The following is a 15,180-nucleotide window of genomic DNA, read 5'->3' as shown; positions in this document are numbered from 1 at the left end:
TCAGAATATATGCACTAACAGATGGTTCATCCATTGTTGGCAGGCTGTATGTTATCTGCCACTGAGAAAAGCTCCTGTTGTCATTGGGCTGAGCAGTCCCTTAGAGGGCTGAACCAGAGGGAACTTAGCAGGATGGAAATAAACAGTGGGGAATCATCTGTGACCTTTTGAAAGGAATTAAAACAAGTACATATAATTTAATCTGAGGCCAACCTTCCAAATGCATATGCTGTTCTGTCTCCAAGGTTGTCATCAATTCTCAAATTTTACTATTACCCCTGTGACCTCAAACGGCAAGCAATGCACAATGTCATTGTCAGATTGGATCGAGGCATTATCAGTTATTTGATTTCCTGAGGGTCATGGTCAGAAACAAAATGTTGCTGTTCCCACCTTTTTATTTTAAATATCAATATGTGCCCCATGTGAGAACTGCAGGCAGTTAACTCATTACCATCCTTATTAACTGAAGAGTATTGCAAGTGCATGGTGAAATGCAGATTATTTGGGTTCAAGTTGACAACCTAAAAATAGTTAGAAATGGCTCTAAGGGACATGCTGCTGATTAGATTTGAGTAGATATTTCAAGCTAAAAGTTGAGGATTTATCTGGATTCAGAAGATTCATCATTCACATGATGCACTTTTATGTAAATCTTATCCATTACCATAGATACAAATTCCAATCCCCAGACTAACTAAATGCTGACACTTATAGGTGGGAAAAGAAATACAACATATCTATAAACCACTATTTGAATAGCTGTCAAAGAACTGGACAGGTGAAAATACATTCCCAGGAGCCATCCACCACATTGCATTCACCTGTCCTGTCCTACCAGTGATTAATGAGAGGATGCAGGAACGCTTGAACATCTATAGGTTGATGAGCGTGAGATGCAGATCTATGCAAAAGTACAGTTAATGAATTCATACATTGAACAACGTATACTAGGCCTACTTATGTTGATCTGATCATACAGCAAAGCAATGTGAAGTTTATGGACTGATTTGTTTTATATAGGTCTGCTACTCGCGGTTTATGCATAGTCACTTCATCCCTACCTACATGTAGAAATTACCTCTAACCTATATCCCCGCACACTGACTCGGTATATAGCCTTTAGTTTATTTGGTAAATATTTTCTTAACTCTTTTTGAACTGCACTGTTGGTTAAGGGCTTGTAAGTAAGCATTTCACGGTAAGGTCAACGCTTGTTGTATTATGGTAAAATTGTTAACTCGTGAATCTCCAAAGAAAAATGATTAGGACGTAATATGTAAATACAGTATTACCACAGAACGACGAGATATAATTCACTGGATTTATAAATATGAAGCATCCGCTTGGCGTTTCCACTAAACTACCAAATTTGGTAGTGGAGAGGAAGCTCAGCCGCCGGCCAGTGGGAGAAGATGGGTGAAAAATTTGATTTTGGCCTACATTCTGAACATATTCTCATCGATGAAACATTTACTCTCAATACAGTTTTCTATTCCCAAAGATGTAATCTGTTATGAACAGAGTGGACTACATTTAGTAGATTTTACACTTTGCCAGAGTTTAAAAAAAAAAATCCGTTGTTTAAAAGGAGCACAAAGGCGAATTGAGTTATTGCACAAGTGTACTTCACATAGTAACCGTTTCCTACCGGAAATATGCAAATGTCTGCTAGAACGAGCCAATAGGACCTCGCTAGCTCGTGCTTGGCTCTGCCCATCTATTTGCTTGTTCTACCCACCATGACGCATCTGTTCCCATTGGAAACGGCAGGCTGTGGTCTATTTTGGTTTAGTTATACACATATTTGGTATTGCATGATGTCTCTTCAAAGAAACACTCCTGTCCCACATGTCATGATGTCCTCATCACGTCCCCATGCTATCACACATCTGTAGTACCTCATCAACACAATGATCAACTTCGTTTATTATAATGGGGAACGTGCATTTTTCTCAACAAATGCTCAGAAAGTTTGTGTTGTGTAACCCTGCTACTTCATATACTGCAACCGCATTTGAGATAAAATCCCTGTCCAAACCTCGGTAAGCTTACATTTTGTATGATTTGGGTAACGTTAGCTAGCTAATAGCTAGCCATTATGCTGTCTGTTTATATGGTAGGCCGCAGTCTTTGATATTTTGTCGAGCATGCATTTTTACTGTCTTGCCGGAAAGACTGGTTTGGCGGATGACGCGTTTTTATCTCGTGCACGTTACGATAAGATGCATGGTACTTGTGTAATATATGTATGACCTGTCGCATCATTGATGAAACTCGGTTTTGTATGTCGGTTCCCGGAAAATATGTTGGTCTCGCCTCATGAGTAAATGTGGTTTCTTCTTTGCCTGACAGGTGTGGCATATCAAGAAACTGATTAAACAGCATGATCATTACACAGGTGGACCTTGTGCTGAGGCATCGGTTAGCAGATATTTCTAGACTTGCAGTATGTTTGTTCAAATTGTACTCAGGCCAGTTATTATCAGGTGGATAAATAGCAAATCACTCTTTCATGATCTGTCAATGTTTCGCTTAATATGCCTTATAAACATGATCTTTGATTTGAGTATTGTAAATGAAAAAATAACCTTTATGGTTGAAATGTAAAGTGCCCAATCTTAAATTGACTACTGTCCATGACATCACCGGGCTGCAGTATATCATAGCATTGCTAGATGACCATATTTCTTTTGAGTGGTGATGCCTATAGAAATAAGAAAATTAACCAACTTTTCTAATCACCAGGGTGATTTCCTACAGTTTGATCAGTTTAAAGAAAGAGTAGCACTCAGACACGCAAATATACAAGACGAAGAGAAACGTGGGGGTGTCTGCGATGGCAGGTGGACAGAGAGGGGTCAACCGCACTGCTTACTGCAGGTCTCCAATAAACAGTGAGCCAGGCTCGGTCAGCAATGACAACCACTCTACCAGCTCCCCAGTCACAGGTGTTTGCTCTCGGACAAGGTGAGAGGATATTGGAATCGTATGGGTTGACTGTGTACTACATAGAACACTGTGACATGTTGTAAGAGTGTTTCTTTATTCCTTGATTATAGACAGCTGTTTTTTTTTTTTGCATAGAGTGTAGGCCCATACCACAGTCCTGCTGTTGTGGAGGGTGAGAATAGTAATAATCTCTTTAGATATCAACCTGTAGTAACACAAAGTAATCTTTTGTTTTGAAAGCCCTGTGTGTTGTACCGTTAGGATTGGCTCGGGTACGAGCCTATCCAGTCCCCCGTTGGCAGCCCAGACCGTGGTTCCTGTGAAGCACTGTAAGATCCCAGAGTTATCCATGGACACAAAACGTTCTGTTCAAGCTGCACTTGTTCTTCTGCCACCCCAGTGCCCTCTTTGTCCAGTATGTCAACATCTACAAGACTGTGTGGTGGTACCCCCACTCACACCCTCCCTCACACACCTCGCTGGTGAGTCCACCCCCTCTCACTGACTGATGATGTTCTGTGATTTTGGTGCTGTTTGTTGTCTGTCTAATTTGGCTTTTAGGGTTCATGGCTGACTTTGGGAGATGATTGGTTTGTTTGATTGTGTGTGGTGACTTCATTACCGTTGTAGGGTCAGCGATAGCTTAGGTTGGAGACTGTATGGTAGATGCACATCACTCACTCTAGTTAACGACCACAAACTCCGACATAAAGAGTAAAAAACAAAATATACTTTATTCCAGAGGTTTCCAGTATGTACAGCAGTGGTCACCAACCTTTTCTGAGTCAAGATTACTTTCCCAGTCAAAAAGCAAGCTGAGATCTACCGCTCAGAATAAAAAATAAAAAAATAACATTAACCTAAAAAACTGTCATGCATACATGCATACACACGCACAATACTAGTCAAAAGTTTGGACACACCTACTCATTCAAGGGTTTTTCTTGATTTGTACTATTTTCTACATTGTAGAATAATAGTGAAGACAAACTATGATATAACACACATGGAATCATGTAATAACCAAAAAAGTGTTAAATAAATCAAAATATGTATTTTATATTTGAGGTTCTTCAAATTAGCTATCCTTTGCCTTGACGACAGCTTTGCAAACTTGGCATGCTCTCAACCAGCTTTACCTGGAATGCTTTACCAACAGTCTTGAAGGAGTTTACACACATGCTGAGCACTAGTTGGCTGCTTTTCCTTCACTTTGCTGTCCAACTCATCCCAAACCATCTCAATTGGGTTGAGGAAGGGTGATTGTTGAGGCCAGGTCATCTGATGCAGCACTTCATCAGTCTCCTAAGTCTAACCCTTACCCAACCTGGAGGTGTGTTGGGTCATTGTCCTGTTGAAAAACAAATGATAGTCCCACTAAGCGCATACCAGATGGGATGGCGTATTGCTGTGGTTTCCATGCTAGTTAAGTAGGTGTGTCCAAACTTTTGACTGGTTGTGTGTGTGTGTAAACTCAGCAAAAAAAGAAACGTCCTCTCGCTGTCAATTGCTTTTATTTTCAGCAAACTTAACATGTAAATATTTGTATGAACATAACAAGGTTCAACAACAGATGTAAACTGAACAAGTTCCACAGGCATGTGACTAAGATAAATGGAATAATGTGTCCCTGAACAAAGGGAGGGTCAAAATCAAAGTAACAGTCAGTATCTGGTGTAGCCACCAGCTGTATTAAGTAATGCAGTGCATCTCCTCATGGACTGCACCAGATTTGCCAGTTCTTGCTGTGAGATGTTACCCCACTCTTCCACCAAGGCACCTGCAAGTTCCTGGACATTTCTGGGTGGAATGGCCCTAGCTCTCACCCTCCGATCCAATAGGTCCCAGACGTGCTCAATGGGATTGAGATCCGGGCTCTTCGCTTGCCATGGCAGAACACTGACATTCCTGTCTTGCAGGAAATCATGCACAGAACGAGCAGTATGGCTGGAGGGTCATGTCAGGATGAGCCTGCAGGAAGGGTACCACATGAGGGAGGAGGATGTCTTCCCTGTAACGCTCACCATTGAGATTGCCTGCAATAACAACAAGCTCAGTCCGATGATGCTGTGACACACTGCCCCAGACCACGGACCCTCCACCCCCAAATCGATCCCGCTCCAGAGTACAGACCTCGGTGTAACTCTCATTCCTTCAACGATAAACGCGAATCCGACCATCATCCCTGGTGAGACAAAAACCATGACTCATCAGTGAAGAGCACTTTTTGCCAGTCCTGTCTGGTCTAGCGACCGTGGGTTTGTGCCCATAGGTAACGTTGTTGCCGGGGATGTCTTGTGAGGATCTGCCTTACAACAGGCCTACAAGCCCTCAGTCCAGCCTCTCTCAGCCTATTGTGGACAGTCTGAGCACTAATGGAGGGATTGTGTGTTCCTGGTGTAACTCGGGCCGTTGTTGCCATCCTGTACTTGTACTGCAGGTAAGATGTACCAATCCTATGCAGGTGTTGTTACACGTAGTCTGCCACTGCGAGGATGATCAGCTGTCCGTCCTGTCTCCCTGTAGCGCTGTCTTAGGCGTCTCACAGTACGGACATTGCAATTTATTTCCCTGGCCACATCTGCAGTCCTCATGCCTCCTTATAGCATGCCTAAGGCACGTTCACGCAGATGAGCAGGGACCCTGGGCATCTTTCTTTTGGTGTTTTTCAGAGTCAGAAACGCCTCTTTAGTGTCCTAAGTTTTCATAACTGTGACCTGAATTGTCTACCGTCTGTAAGCTGTTAGTGTCTTAACGACCGTTCAACAGGTGCATGTTCATTAATTGTTTATGGTTCATTGAACAAGCATGGGAAACCCTTTACAATGAAGATCTGTGACGTTATTTGGATTTTTACGAATTATCTTTGAAAGACAGGGTCTTGAAAAAGTGACGTTTCTTTTTTTGCTGAGTTAAAATATATATATATACGCACACACACACACAGTACCAGTCAAAACTTTGGACACACCTACTTAACCAGCATGGCTACCGCAGCAATATACACTGCTCAAAAAAATAAAGGGAACACTTAAACAACACAATGTAACTCCAAGTCAATCACACTTCTGTGAAATCAAACTGTCCACTTAGGAAGCAACACTGATTGACAATACATTTCACATGCTGTTGTGCAAATGGAATAGACAACAGGTGGAAATTATAGGCAATTAGCAAGACACCTCCAATAAAGGAGTGGTTCTGCAGGTGGGGACCACAGACCACTTCTCAGTTCCTATGCTTCCTGGCTGATGTTTTGGTCACTTTTGAATGCTGGCGATGCTTTCACTCTAGTGGTAGCATCAGACGGAGTCTACAACCCACACAAGTGGCTCAGGTAGTGCAGCTCATCCAGGATGACACATCAATGCGAGCTGTGGCAAGAAGGTTTGCTGTGTCTGTCAGCGTAGTGTCCAGAGCATGGAGGCGCTACCAGGAGACAGGCCAGTACATCAGGAGACGTGGAGGAGGCCGTAGGAGGGCAACAACCCAGCAGCAGGACCGCTACCTCCGCCTTTGTGCAAGGAGGAGCAGGAGGAGCACTGCCAGAGCCCTGCAAAATGACAAATGGTCAGAAACCGACTCCATGAGGGTGGTATGATGGCCCGACGTCCACAGGTGGGGGTTGTGCTTACAACCCAACACCGTGCAGGACGTTTGGCATTTGCCAGAGAACACCAAGATTGGCAAATTCGCCACTGGCGCCGTGTGCTCTTCACAGATGAAAGCAGGTTCACACTGAGCACATGTGACAGAGTCTGGAGACGCCATGGAGAACGTTCTGCTGCCTGCAACATCCTCCAGCATGACCAGTTTGGCGGTGGGTCAGTCATGGTGTGGGGTGGCATTTCTTTGGGGGGCCGCACAGCCCTCCATGTGCTCGCCAGAGGTAGCCTGACTGCCATTAGGTACCGAGATGAGATCCTCAGACCCCTTGTGAGACCATATGCTGGTGCAGTTGGCCCTGGGTTCCTCCTAATGCAAGAAAATGTGGCTGGAGTGTGTCAGCAGTTCCTGCAAGAGGAAGGCATTGATGCTATGGACTGGCCCGCCCGTTCCCAATCTACACACAATATTAAAGCAAAAACGTTTTAAAATTTTTTTAAAGAAATGTTTGCTGATATATAAAAAAAATTCAACGATCACATAAGCATTCAGATCCTTTACTCAGTACTTTGTTGAAGCACCTTTGGCAATGATTACATCCTCATGTCTTCTTGGGTTTGACCCATCAAGCTTGGCACACATCTATTTGGTGAGTTTTTCCCATTCTTCTCTGCAGATTTTCTCGAGCTGTCAGGTTGGATGGGGAGCGTCGCTGCTCAGCTATTTTCAGGTCCCCCCAGAGATGTTCGATCGGGTTCAAGTCCGGCCTCTTGCTGGGCCACTCAAGGACATTCAGAGAATTATCCCAAAGCCCCTCCTGCGTTGTCTTGGTTGTGTGCTTACGGTCGTTGTCCTGTTCTAAGGTGACATTTCAGCCCCCCAGTCTGAGGTCCTGAGCGCGCTGGAGCAGGTTTTCATCAATCGCTCTGTACTTTGCAGCGTTCATTCTTCCCTCGATCCCGAATACTCTCCCAGTCATTGCTACTGAAAAACATCCCCACAGCATTATGCTGCCAACACCATGCTTCTCCTTAGGGATGGTGGCAGGTTTCCTCCAAATGTGACGCTTGGCATTCAGGCCAAAGAGTTCAATCTTGCTTTCATCAGACCAGAGATTCTTGTTTCTCATGGTCAGAGTCCTTTTAGGTGCCTTTTGGCAGACTCCAAGCTGGCTGTTGTGTGCTTTTCATTGAGGAGTGGCATCCGTCTGGCCACTCTACCATGAAATCCTCATTGGTGGAGTGCTGCAGAGATGGGAGAACCTTCGAGAAAGACAACCATCTCCAAAGGGGAGCTCTGATGAGCTCGAGCTCTGCTCTTTACTTTCATTTTGGGGCACCACGAGAGTGGTTGTTTAAAGAGTTACCATCTCCCGAATTAAACTCTAAAGGTCTTTACCTATCTTATCCACAAAACAGTGAATGTATTTATCATAACCTTGTATCATATCATCATTCTGAACAGTCGTAACCTCCTGCATCTGCAAAAACCCCAGCCTTAAGCCTTACTTATGATTCAGTACTACACAAATTGGTTTAATTATTTATTTACTAGCTAGCTAAATGATAACACAGGATAAACATACACACCTAATACTAGGGTTGCACCGATATTACATTTTTGGCTGATACTGATATCCAATATTTAACTTGCCAAAAAACCTGATCCCGATATTTAAAATTTTAGTGGCCTTTTGAGCATTCTAGTATAGTTGAAATACACACACACACACACTGACCAAAATGTTGTTTTGTTGGTATTTACATATGTCCCCATTACCAGTAAGACATAATGAAAAGCTATTTCTTTCACTTGCCTGCTGTGGTCTTTTGTTGTTCAGTCGTTTCATTCTTAACCAGGATATCAAATCAATTTTTGTCACGAATACAACAGGTGTAGACCTTAGTGAAAGGCTTACTTACAAGCCCATAACCAACAATTCAGTTAAAAAAATAAAATAAAAGTAACATGATTAAAGAGCAGCACTAAAATAACAATAGCAAGGCTATATACGGGGGGTACCGGTACAGAGTCAATGTGCGAGGACATCGGTTAGTCGAGGTAATATGTACATGTAGGTAGTTATTAAAGTGACTGCATAGATAATAACAGAGTAGCGGCATCGTGGGGGGAGGGGGGGCAATGCAAATAGTCTGGGTAGCCATTTGAATAGATGTTCAGGAGTCTTATGGCTAGCGGGTAGAAGTTGTGGCCTGTTTTAAGGTCTTACCCACATCGACTGCAGAGAATGTGGTCACAGTCGTCCGGAACAGCTGACACACTCATGCATGTTTCAGTGTTACTTGCCTCGAAGCCAGCATAGAAGTAAGTTACCTCGTCTGGTAGACTTGTCACTGGGCAGCTCTTGGCTGTGCTTCCCTTTGTAGTCTGTAGTGGTTTGCAAGCCCACCCACATCTGACAAGCGTCGGAGCCGGTGTAGTACGGTTCTATCTTAGTCCTGTATTGACGCTTTGGCTGTTTGATGGTTCGTCAGCGGGCATAGCGGGATTTCTTATAAGCTTCCGGGTTAGACTCCCGCTCCTTGAAAACGGCAGCTCTACCCTTTAGCTCAGTGTGGATGTTGCCTGTAATCCATGGCTTCTCGTTATAGTATGTACATACGGTCACTGTGGTGGGGACGTCACTGATGAAGCCAGTGACTGATGTGGTGTACTCCTCAATGCCATCGGAAGAATCCCAGAACGTATTCCAGTCTGCTAGCAAAACAGTCCTGTAGCTTAGCCTCTGCTTCATCTTACCACTTTTTGTACTGACTGAGTCACTGGTGCTTGCTGCTTTAATTTTTGCTTGTAAGCAGGAATCAGGATGTCGTGTCTTTACTATTTTTATACTGAAGACATAGTTTTCATCAAAGATTTTCTGTAATTAGTATTACGTGATCAACTGATTAATCATGTAAATGTAATTAACTAGGAAGTCGGGGCACCAAGGAAAAATATTCAGATTACAAAGTTATAATTTCCTAAAATAACTTTTCAGATATTTTATCTGATCAATTAGTCTTCGAATTAATGAATTATTTACTTTACCTCACGTTAGTCTCATTCCAAACATCGTAAATTGTTGGTTCAAATGTCAGTCTTCACGACTGACTGACACTGCTAATAGCAGTGACACCCATAGAAAGTATTTCAACAATACGGTGTACCTCTGGTAGGGCAACATCTGAAAAATAGCGCCTACTTGGTAGTGTGTACCGGGGCTCGAGGTGCTTGACCAGTCGGCAAAAGCCAACATCATCCACGACAGAACGGTTGATTGTCAAGGGCAATGAATTCCATTATCTTGTCGTTTTTATGGATTTCACCTTTGAGTTGTCTCGTTGACATTTTCTTACTCTTTCAAATGACTGCTCGACTTGAACCTGTTTAGGTGTTCAAGTGCGCTTAGTTTTTTTCTGCTTTTGTTCTAAGTAGTTGCTGAACGTCTGGGGATGATGCTCTTTCAAATGAGTAATTAGGTTTCTGGTATTGAACGATTTCACTTTCTCCCCTCCTCGGGAAATAATAGCAGCACAAACATTGCATATGGTCTTTTTGGTATCTTCCTTTGAAACTTCAAAATAGATCCACACAGCAGACATTGTGGGCTAGGTTAGGAATGGTGTTTAGCACTATTTTTTGTGGTGTCATCTACGTTATATAGGTATGAACGTCAGCTTTGACATCGGCTTTAAACTAGTCATCGAGCCGATGTTGGCATTTTTAGCTAAGATCGGACGATTCCAATATGCTTACCGATATATCGTGCATCCCTACTTAATACCTAGCGGACTGGCACAATATGGCGGCTTGTTACAAAAAGACATGTAGGGCGAGAGAGGGACAGAGACATAATACTTTGGTACATTTAGAAACTACTCTCACAATAATCATATACTTTGCACACCGCCGCCCGTTTTGGAGTAAGAAATCATGAATGTATTTACGTGTGAGTGCCTTGGTTTGCCGTGTATCTCTGTCGGAACCAAGCCTTCTTGGAAAGGGGTTTGGTTGGGTCTTTCCGCTGCACGCTTGTAATGCTCTGATTGTCCAAAAAGGTCCCCACCCGTGTTCTACTGTTGTTGTCTGGTATCCGTTGACTTGTCGTGTAGTCCTGGATAGAACTAGAGTTTATTCTACTTTCCCTTCGCTCCTGAAGCTGATTCTTTGAAGATAGGCTAGCCAGCCGTGTCAGTGGTTCCCAGTGGGGTGATGAATATAATGGTTTGAAGAAGGTAGTAGAATGCTCCCACTTAAATTAGCTTTACTTAGGACAGCTAATCAGCCGTACCAGATCATCTCAATGATGATCAATGGAAACAGGATGCCCCTTAGCTCAATTTCGAGTCTCATAGCAAAGGGTCTGAATACTTATGTAAATAAAGTATTTCTGTATTTTTTTACATTTATCTTAGCAAAAAAATGCAATAACTGTTTTTGCTTTGCCACTATGGGGTTATTGTGTGTAGATTGAGGAAATTGTTTTATTTAATAAACATTTTTAATACGGCAACATGTGGGAAAAGTCAGGGGGTCTGAATACTTTCCGAAGGCACTATAGTCAGCAATATGTTTGGAACATCAAATCTCAATAAAATCCCAATATTGAATCGCAATACATTTAGTATCATGAGAATCACAATGCATACCTAAGTATCGTGGTAATATTATATTGTGAGGTCCCTGGCAATTCTCAGCTCTAGTATCTTCAGGTAAGTGCAATTATTTCCACAGGGATAACAAAAATGAGAACATTGTCAGATAACCGTATGGCTCCACAGATAAACTACATCTGATGAAAAGTGACAATTACAACTAGCCTTCTAGAATGTAAACAAAACCCACAAGCCCAAATAGTGGACATGAGTCGCTGCATGATCTCTTAGATAGTATCCCATAACAAAAAAGCAAGAGAACTGGAGCAATGTATTGTACCAAACACTGAAACATGACTTAAACCAAGAAATGTCTCTATTATAAATGTAGGCAAAATCCCAAATATGCTCCCACCACCATTGTGTGAGTGTTTGTTTGTATTTGACCACGTTAGGTGGACATAATGTCACTACAGATTTTATAAATGATTGACAATGTCCCGTTTATGGAGGACCGGATATGCATATTGGCAGTGTCCATTCTTTGGACTTTGACATCTGACAAATTTGATGAACTACATCCTGAAAGTGATTCCTTTCCAAATGTTGTCACTATACTGTTATAAATTATTTCTCATGGCATGCTAACTTAGTTTTCAGTAAATAATATGAAGTTTTGTCTATTGCAGAACTTCTACCTCTATTCAGTCATCATACTGGCTCGCAGGCTGATTGCAGCGATTGTAAAAGAGGTAGGAATTCACATTTAGCTATTTTTGATAATAGATTTGTTATAAACAACACAGCAATTTGCAACACTTTTACTCATGCAAGTGTTATTCTGTGATATTTCTCAATTTAATGTTTTTTTGGCACCATTCTGTTTGTTTTTTCTCAAACCCACGTGGGTCTTTTTCTGTCCCTAATACCTTTATTGTCATATAACAAATGTCATTCCTGTCTGCCCCCCTTTTCTCTCTGAATGCCTCTCAAGGTGTCCAGAAAATCACATTGTAGGATTTTTAATGAATTTATTTGCAAATTATGGTGGAGTCTTTATGGGTGACAATTTTGTATTGTTAAACAAAATGTCTTTCTCTGAGCAATTTTATTAGTTGTTAAATTATATATATTTTTTAAAGTTCTGCATACATTGTAACTCCAATATTTGTTTGATTTATTTTATATTTATATTTATTTTTTGGATTATATTTATTTGATTTTGTCATTTCTGCTAATTTTTTATTGAGGTTGCCATTCATTTTAGAGGTGACTGTACATGACTTATTCACTGCCCAACAACACTCACTAGTATCAACCTTCACTAGGGATCAGAGCCCATGTCAAGTTCAACGACTCTGAACACCTCCAGTGTCTCAGAGTAACGTGATGCTCTCCATACAGCTCAAGTCGGTCATCAGTGTCGATTAGGATTCAAATGACATGAATAGCCTGAAAGATAGCCATGTCAGTTTGGAATACATTGTAACCTGAAAGTTCTGCAATCCCCTGTTTCCACAAGTTTGGGATGTACATTCCCCTTTTCTGGTTAAACTGCTACTTCTGCCGGGTGGGGCCACTCTCGCCCATCACTAGTATTGGGTCGAAGGAGCTGGGCAGCGTGGGGTGCCGCCGTGACTACATGACGGCTCTGAAGGAGACGTGGAAGCAGCACACCAGCCAGCTGTACGGGGTCCAGGCCATGCCCACACGCGCCTGCTGCCTCTCCCCAGACCTCATCCGCAAAGAGGTGGAGTACCTGAAGATGGACTTCAACTGGAGGATGAAGGAGGTGCTGGTCAGCTCCATGCTCGGTGCCTACTACGTGGCCTTCGTACCTGTATGGTTTGTTAAGGTGAGTAACTAATAAGTGACTTCCCAGCCTTATGTTATGTGTTGTGACGTACTAACTACTGAGATTTGAGAAAGGAGGGTCTACCGTCAGATCTCCCTTTTTTGTTTTTTGCACCGTAGTGCAGCATTGTTATATATCGCCAATTAGGTTTGTCAACATAATCAAGAATAGATACATTGCTTGATGCCTGCAGTTGCAATGTGTCTCTGAGAGCGCTGTGTTTTTCTGGCTGCTTATTCTGGTTGTGTGCTGGTCCTCTGCAGAGCACACAATGCGTGGACAAGCGTTGGTCCTGTGAGCTCTTCATCCTGGTGTTTGTCAGTACCTCAGTCATCCTCATGAGGCACCTGCTGCCCCCACGCTACTGTGACCTGCTCCATAAGGCTGCAGCACACCTGGGCAGCTGGCACAACGTGGACCCTTCTCTCTGTTCCAACGTCCTGCAGCACATGTAAGTACTACTAGTGAGGAGGCATCACGGCCTGAGAAGCACTGATGATATCACTGAGGGTTTGGGAGGGACTAGAATTCTGTAATTACTTTAGTAATAACATTGTTTTTAATATTGTTGTTACTCATAAGCGTCCGCTTAGGGCCCCGCGGCCCCCAGGGGCCTCCCAACCAAAAAACAAAACAAATTAGGAAATCAGTTGGTTTGAACGTACTGTTAGTATAGTAGAAAAAAACATGTGTAATTTCAAAATTTGGTAGTGCATCAGCAGTTTTCATCTTTTTAGGTCAGTCACTCAATTAGCCCATTTCATCTAACATGTTATATGTTTGTAGGTAAGTTAGTCTAGCCAGCAATCTAACCCTTGTAGTTATCATGGCAGAATCAGGGGCCCTGATGTCGCGGGGGCCCCCATTTGATTTTGTTATTCACTCAGATATCATATGAAAATGGCAAAATGTGTAGAATAGCAGGAAATTAGCCTTAAAAACTGCTAAATGTTTTCTCCATCCCTTGGCAAAATAATTTGAACTTCAGGAAATTAGCTTTACAACTAACATTTTCTCTACGCTGCCAAGAGGGCCACTAAAATGTTTTGCCCACGAGGGGCAGGGGCCCCCCAACCACTCTCGCTTAGGGCCCCCAAAAAGCTAGAAACGGCCCTGTTACTTGTTGTATATTCAGGGGCATCATGCACCTGCATACAGTTGGGGGCAAATACAGGAATTCATTTGAATGAGACGATGAAGTCTGGAAAGAACATTTGTTCATCCTCACTATGTTAATCCATCCAATCGTAGTCACAGGGAGAGTGGACCAGCGAATCAGGTCTTTCATTTTGCCAATGAGGGGAAGTATAGTTTTCTTTAAACAGATTCTTAAGGGCTGAGGTAAAATGTATTCCCAGATATTTGCATCCATTTGGCTTCCAAGAGAAAGGACACACTAAACTCTGCTCATCTGATAGCTGGCTATTTAACAGACGAGCGTTCGATTTACTAAGATTTGCTTTGTATCTATTTGAATCCTCTTCTCTATTTTCCTTCTACAGATGGACGGAAGAGTACATGTGGCCCCAGGGTGTCCTGGTCAAACACAATAAAAATGTATACAAGACCATAGGGCACTACAATGTGGCTGTCCCCTCAGACGTCTCCCACTATCGCTTTTATGTGAGTAACACCAACTGCAAGACGGTTCTTGTTTGCGCCTCAGGCAGCCAAAGCTAAAGGGCTTGTTGTACTTCCAGACATTGTTTGTTCAATAACAACATGCCTTTTTTTGTCTATTTTTATCCTTTAGTTTTTCTTCAACAAGCCCTTACGAATATTGAACATCCTCATCATCTTGGAAGGTGCGATGATATTCTACCAGCTCTACTCGTTGATATGCTCAGAAAGGTGGCATCAGACAATATCCTTGGCTTTAATTCTCTTCAGCAACTACTATGCCTTCTTCAAGCTTCTCAGAGACAGAATCATCTTAGGCAAGGCACACTCATACTCCAATAGCTCACCTGACCAGAAATTAAGTTAAAGATGTAAGTTATTGCTGGTAATTTGTCTTGGACCAAGAAAACACGCATGCGAGCTTTGTATTTTTCCTACAACTGTATTTTGTATCACTGTTTTTGTTCTGAGCTGCCATAATAAAAAATAAACATATTTTTGTATTCCTTTTAAAGGTTCTGCCCATGATTCTTTGTGGTTGAACTGTTG

The 15,180-nt window shown here is 42.4% G+C and overlaps 1 protein-coding gene across 5 annotated transcripts; it reads left to right on the top strand.

The window, feature by feature from the left end:
* Positions 1-1,250: 1,250 nt before the first annotated feature.
* LOC112255749 (transmembrane protein 39B-like) lies at positions 1,251-15,132 on the top strand. 5 transcript variants are annotated; one of them, XM_042325425.1, is made up of 9 exons: positions 1,251-2,045; positions 2,356-2,424; positions 2,749-2,970; positions 3,193-3,434; positions 11,846-11,908; positions 12,679-13,011; positions 13,275-13,462; positions 14,514-14,634; positions 14,765-15,132. In XM_042325425.1, exons 6-9 carry the CDS (start codon positions 12,685-12,687, stop codon positions 14,996-14,998), a joined length of 870 nt encoding a protein of 289 aa, XP_042181359.1. In that variant the 5' UTR covers positions 1,251-2,045; positions 2,356-2,424; positions 2,749-2,970; positions 3,193-3,434; positions 11,846-11,908; positions 12,679-12,684; the 3' UTR covers positions 14,999-15,132. The 5 variants fall into 5 exon arrangements, with proteins under 5 accessions (XP_042181359.1, XP_042181361.1, XP_042181362.1 ...); XM_042325428.1 differs by having other exon boundaries at positions 1,521-2,045; positions 12,753-13,011; XM_042325427.1 differs by lacking the exon at positions 2,356-2,424.
* Positions 15,133-15,180: the final 48 nt, after the last annotated feature.

The sequence above is a fragment of the Oncorhynchus tshawytscha genome, linkage group LG08 (genome assembly GCF_018296145.1).
Source record: "Oncorhynchus tshawytscha isolate Ot180627B linkage group LG08, Otsh_v2.0, whole genome shotgun sequence".
NCBI lineage: Eukaryota > Metazoa > Chordata > Actinopteri > Salmoniformes > Salmonidae > Oncorhynchus > Oncorhynchus tshawytscha.
Note: the sequence above shows the minus strand (reverse complement) of the source record. Positions and strands in the feature narration are given on the sequence as shown.